The 6,790-nt window shown below is 34.0% G+C and overlaps 1 protein-coding gene across 1 annotated transcript; it reads left to right on the top strand.

Annotated features, from left to right (window-relative positions):
* The first annotated feature begins 249 nt into the window (after positions 1 to 249).
* On the top strand, positions 250 to 870 carry LOC145240524 (uncharacterized). Its single transcript, XM_080103978.1, has one exon. The coding sequence runs from the start codon at positions 250 to 252 to the stop codon at positions 868 to 870; it is 621 nt and encodes a 206-aa protein (XP_079960104.1).
* Positions 871 to 6,790: the final 5,920 nt, after the last annotated feature.

Below are 6,790 nucleotides of genomic sequence, written 5' to 3'. Positions count from 1 at the left end.
TTACTAGAATATCTTGTCCTTTTCTTTACCACTAGTCCTTTACTTTTCCATGCTTAAGCTTAACCATATTACTTTTCATGCTTTTAATGCAAAGTCACAAACATTTGGAGATCTAGTTAGGGAGCTACTCTATGCTGATGATGCTGATTTTGTGTTTCACTCGGAGCGCGATATGCAAAATATAGTGAATTGTTTTTCAGCAGCCTGCGACGCCTTTGACTTAACTATCAACACTAAGAAGCAAAAGCGATGTTCGCCCTTGCACCTGGTGCTTCATACATTGAATCAAACATCTATGTGAGGGAAAGTAGGCTGGATGTTGTGGACACATTTGTGTACTTGGGTAACATAGTCTTCAGAGATGGCTCTCTGGATGCGGAGATACGTCTACACATCCAGAGTGCCAACACGGTATTTGGAACACTAAAAAAGCGGCTGTGGTGTGATCGTGATATCTCTGTCAAAGCCAAGATCAGTGTTTACTCGACCTGTGTACTTTCTGTTTTGCTTTACACATCTGAATGTTGGACAGCACAACGTCGGAACTTGAAGCAACTCGAGAGATGCCTCCAGAAATTCCTCAGGCGAATTCTAAATGTGAAATGGCAGTCACTGACACCTGACATAGATATTCTTGGGAAGGCTGAGTGTTTGAGCATTCAAGCAATGGTGATGAGGAACCAGTTGCGCTGGGTATGGGATGCTGTTCGAATGGAGGATGTGAGGCTGCCGAATCAGTTGTTTTATGGCGAGTTTAAGACTGGGAAATGTCCCCAACATCGACCAAAGATGCGCTTCAAGGATTGCATAAAGGACGATCTTAAAGTTTTCAAGATTCCTGTTCAGAACTGGGAGAACCTAGCAAAATGACAGCCCAAATGGATGACACTAGTTAAAGGGGGATCTGAAATTTTGCGAAGGAAAGAATCGATCATGCTGAACTCAAGAGAAACCTTCGAAAAGGCAATGTGTCAGTTTTGCTTATTGAATTGAACAGTTGGAAATGTGAGGCTTGCAATCGCGTGCTCTTCTCAAAAGCGGCTTACATTGACCACAAAAAAAAAAAAAAAAAAAAATGCCACGAGCAGAGCGAGTAAAAAACAAAAGAAGAAGAAGAAGAAAAAAAAAACGGAACCAAAAGTGAAACAAGTTTCAGCACACAACTTTGTCTGCCACATGTCTGACAGACTGTGCAAGTCAAATGCTGGCCTGAAAAGTCATCTTCGGGCCTACGGACGGGTTTTGGGTGTCACTGACGATTAACCTGAAAACTATGATGAAGTTGGTGGGGATCATTGGGATGGCTAACGTCTGTAAAGACGACGCAATTGCCATATGAGTATGTATATATATATGTATGTATATGTATATATATATATGTATATATCTATATATGTATATATGTCCGTATATATGTATGTGTATATATGTCGTTTTGCTTCGTGTTTTTATAAAGCATGAAGCAAAATAAATTCAAATCCTCACGAGGATGAAGCGCGGAAAATTCTGTGTAATTTAAATGCCATATATATTTTTTCAAAGCTTACTACCCAGCTCTACTTTCGTATCGAGCAATGTCGAATTAAATAATGAAAATATTTACATAAAAGTTTATGTAGATACATAAAATAATAATAATAATAATAATAATAATAATAATAATAATAATAATAATAATAAAATATATTTCTCACTTTTTTTGTTTTATTTTACTTCAGTTGAAGTTCTCAGAAATCAAGGGGGACCCAACCTGGGGCTAACACTTGAAGTCTATATGAGATACATAGATATTCGAATGTTCCATTAAAGTTCTTTATCTCTCAAATACTGAGTTAGGAAAGAAATTGAGAACATAATTTTCCTCTCCCCAATTAACCATTTTTATACGTTGTAGTATATCTTTCATTTTGGTCTCTTGGTCTTACTGGATTCCAGGACAAGAATTTATCTAGTCTGGTGGAGTATCCAGCTTCGTGCTATTACTTGAGGTAATATCACTTGGAGAAGGTGCACCATCCTCGGAAAAGCTGTGGGTTAGCCATAGTGAGGAGATCTTATTTGGGCTGCGAATACTATGTGATTTTGAATATTTGGTCAGGGTTTACTTCTATGGAAAAAGTATCCTCATGCCAGATTGTTCTGACAAACCCCTGTACAGAGAGACCTTAGACACTCGAGGAGAGTGTCTAGTAGGCATTCAAGTTCTCTCCAGTGTCTAGTAGGCATTCAAGTTCTCTCCAGTGTCTAGTAGGCATTCAAATGGTGTGTGTGTTAAATTGCTCACTGCCGTATGAGAAAATGCATCGGCAACAACAAACATGCCCTACTTTTGCACTTGTTTAGACTTGATATATAACGAGATTGTTTGGTATTATTAACATAACTAATATACGCAGCAGCATAAGCGCTGACATTTGGCAATGGGTAATTTGCTTCTCATTTGGTCATGCCCGTCGGGACGCGGCGGCACTACAGTATTGTAGACACGGACGACTGCGTTGAAGTAGAACCACAGACACTCACGGCCAAGTTGCGTCTAGAAATGTTTACTTTAACGTTCCGCGCCTCTGCTCGCCCGTTATTCAACTCCATGAAACTCGAAAAAAAAAAAAAAAAAAAAAAAAAAAAAAAAAAAAAATATATATATATATATATATATATATATATATATATATATATATATATATATATATATATGTATATGTAAAAAAAATAAATAAATAAAAAAACAATAAAACAAATAAAAAGTAAATAAATAAAAATCAGAAATCAAAACAAACGCATTAACTTAGGCCCTTCTGTTCGCGTGTCAGCTTTCAGGAACAGAAACGAAAGGGGCACCAATTCCGCGATTACGCACAAACCAATCCCCCCCTCTACTTTTTTTTTACTCACGTTTATCTCAAACAAGGGATATCGCCACGTGACCTTGAGACCATGTTTAGGGCAGATAAGCAAGATGTTGATTTATGTCACATTTAAACTTCTGCATGTCAGTACAGTCATGGAAGCAGGTGGCAGGAAGGGAATTCCGAAGTCTAGCCGGTCGAAAGAAATATTCCTATTTACTTGCCTCCCCACCAGGGTAAAGCCGAGGGACATTTTTCCTCGGTACCAAGTGAACAAAGTCGAGGCCATTACTAAACTAGCCTTTTCTCTGTGTCCTGCATTAATATTGCGTTTCGGCTGCTGTAACTTCTGACTTTCTTAAATGACACGTGGCATAACGTACTAAGTAGAAATAAGTTCTACGTTGCACTTTTCTGGGTGTTGATCGTTCGATCCTCATCAGTGCGGGCGATACTGATAATATAATTGCGAATTACTTAAGCCTTCTACCCGGTTTTAGTCGACGGACCGAGAGCAGGTTACTCTCATGGATTCAATAAAGAGTTCCATTTGAAATCCCATACGTATGCTCAAGTTCGACAGAAATATTCCCGAGTTAGACACCCGAAGAAGGTTGGGGATTACATTGGCCGAAACATTGTAAGACTAACACTTAAAGTGAAAACATTATACCTAATAAATCAAAGAATGCCTTAACCTAGGTACATTTTAGGATATTAGTAAAACGTTTTTGTAAACATGCCTCACCCCGCCTTTTTTTTTTTTTAAGTATTGTTATATTGTTTTATTTATAATATATTTTTTAAAAGTATTGTTGTATTGTTTTATTTATAATATATTTTTTTAAAGTATTGTTATATTGTTTTATTTATAATATATTTTTTTAAAAGTATTGTTATATTGTTTTATTTATAATATATTTTTTTTAAGTATTGTTGTATTGTTTTATTTATAATATATTTTTTAAAGTATTGTTGTATTGTTTTATTTATATATATATTTTAAAGTATTGTTATATTGTTTTGTTTATAATATATTTTTTAAAAAAAAGTATTGCTATATTGTTTTAATTATAATATATTTTTTAAAAGTATTGTTATATTGTTTTGTTTATAATATATATATTTTTTAAAAGTATTGTTATATTGTTTTGTTTATAATATATATATTTTTTAAAAGTATTGTTATATTGTTTTGTTTATAATATATATCTTTTTAAAAAGTATTGTTATATTGTTTTGTTTATAATATATATATTTTTAAAAAATATTGTTATATTGTTTTGTTTATAATATATATTTTTTAAAAAGTATTGTTATATTGTTTAATTTATAATATATATATTTTTTAAAAGTATTGTTATATTGTTTTGTTTATAATATATATATTTTTTAAAAGTATTGTTATATTGTTTTGTTTATAATATATATCTTTTTAAAAAATATTGTTATATTGTTTTGTTTATAATATATATATTTTTAAAAAATATTGTTATATTGTTTTGTTTATAATATATATTTTTTAAAAAGTATTGTTATATTGTTTTGTTTATAATATATATATTTTTTAAAAGTATTGTTATATTGTTTTGTTTATAATATATATTTTTTAAAGTATTGTTATATTGTTTAATTTATAATTTATTTTTTTAAAGTATTGTTATATTGTTTTGTTTATAATATATATTTTTTAAAAGTACCCTTTTGGTTGTTACTCATTCTGGGGTGCCTAAAAATATTTGATCCTGAAATCACACGTGAAAGATACCGATTTTAAATACACTATTTTAACTTAAAAAAAAAATCATTTTGTTCTAGCTGGGGATGGGGCACGCTCCCGGATGTCAGACATTCATCCGCTGTCTCGTACATTCCATCCTGGAGATCTTTTTTTAATTAAATATTTTAAGTGTCTCTTTAAGTGCACTTGTTTTATATCTCCTTTGTACTTTGTTCACCGGGTATATTTGCCAGGTAGCTTTTTTAAAGAATTATTTTTCATGAACCTGGTTCCTCCTATAATTACTGGCACACCTGCATCTAAATATGGCTACACAAGTACGTTTCATTGACCTCATGTGTGCATATAGTCTTATCAAATTTCCTGTTATTATCATCTCCATGACATCATCTCTGTGTTATTACAAGCATTCATCGTAAGAATGTATGCTGTAGAGCTGCAATGGTGACGGTTTGTACTGAAATCTAATTGAGTATTTCGCATTATCTAGTTATTATAAAATACCCGATAGCGTAAGTATGACACTACTTATCCCCCGAAAATATATAAGCAGATATTTAAGGAATGTGTCTGTGACACGACAAAGCAGGGCAGGGTGTTAGTTAAATTAGTCAGTGTGTGTGTGTGTGTGTGTGTGTGTGTGTGTGTGTGTGTGTGAGGGAGGGAGAGGGTGCTAATGGCACGTAATTATTCTATCTTTAATCTTTCGCTCAGAAATCTGTTCTCTTCGGGCACTTACCCCGACACTTGTTGCGCGTTCAACCCGGCCTGAAGTAAAGCTGGGGAGTTGACCTTGAACGGAAGAGATATCCTGTTTATTCGCCATCACGCAAGGGCATCGTGTGATGCAGGGTCACTTTTTAATGAAGGCGGGATGTCTTTATTTTATTTTACTATATTGTCTCCGCTTATCAAGGCTCAGAAGCCACTGATGATCGGAGATTGCGGAAATTGGGTAGAAATCGATTATTTAGGAGAACAAGAATTTTTTTACGTTAGACTTGAAAACAATCATGTTATAATCAGGTGGGAAGCAGCTCCGCGGTATTGTGTTCCTTAGACAAGCAGTTCTTAGAAAAACGCTTTGCACATAAAATATTCGTTTAGTTTTAGGCACGGATAAAGAGTAAGCGAAAATGCTAATAGTAGTTGTAGCTAGGCGAGTGTTTGCCACGAATGTAATCTAATGAGGTTGGAGGTAATTTTATCGAGATATGATGTAATTTAATGGCGATAAAACATAATTTATTAGCGGTATGATGCAGTTTAATGGAGTTGCGATGTAATTTAATGGCGGTAGGAGGTAATTTAATGGCGATAAAACGTAATTTATGGGATCTAAATTAACGGAGATATTATACATAATTTATATGATATGATGTAATTCAGTGGAAGTGAGATGTAATTTAATGGGGGGAGGGGTTGGAGATAATTTAATGGGGCAGGAGGTAATTAAATGGAAGTAGAAAGAAATTGGATAGAGATAAGACATTTTAATACAGTTCAATATATAATAGTAATAAAAGTGCTCGTCTATGGTTTCCCCCTCGCCAAACTTTTACGAGAAACACTCGGCTAGCTGATACCACTATCAATAATTTCCCCCACTCTTTACCTGTGCCTAAACCTAAACGTTGATTCCATGAAAAAAGCTTCTTAGAACTCCACGCCTATGGAACTCACTTCCGTTTGCCTGCTTTTTAGCTGACTACAATATGGTCGTATTCAAGTCCAACGTAAACAAGTTCTTGATGAGCCGTTCGTCTTAAGTAATCCAATTTACCAAATTTACACAACTAACGATTACTATGATATTGTCTCATTGACTACTGTGCACTCTTTAACCCTTATCCTCGAGTGGCCTCTGGGCATTGATAAGTGGTAACTCCTATGTAAAAAACACATACACATACACAAAAAGTTGTAGGGCAATAGACATCACTTTCAGAATAGTTGCTACATTTTACATCGCATTTTCTCGTTCCTGTTGGATGCGCTCCTTTCATTGCTACATTTACCACTTTCCGATCGCAGAAAGGTTGGACACAAGACCGGATAGAAAAGCGTGCATATCAGAAACACTCTGCAATAGCTTAATAAATATTATAAATTGCTATCCAAAAATTAAAAAAAAAATACTGTATTTACGAAAACAAATTATGGAGAACCATAGTCGAATTAAGTCGGAAATGTTGCCCCA

Source organism: Euprymna scolopes, chromosome 2 (genome assembly GCF_053919585.1).
Source record: "Euprymna scolopes isolate OS-2025 chromosome 2, ASM5391958v1, whole genome shotgun sequence".
Lineage (NCBI taxonomy): Eukaryota > Metazoa > Mollusca > Cephalopoda > Sepiida > Sepiolidae > Euprymna > Euprymna scolopes.
The sequence above is the reverse complement of the archived record's forward strand: the minus strand, read 5'-3'. Positions and strand labels throughout refer to the sequence as shown.

Bases quoted from the DNA above. Each gene is read 5' to 3' on its own strand.
- LOC145240524 (XM_080103978.1), top strand. From the start codon at position 250: ATGTTCGCCCTTGCACCTGGTGCTTCATACATTGAATCAAACATCTAT.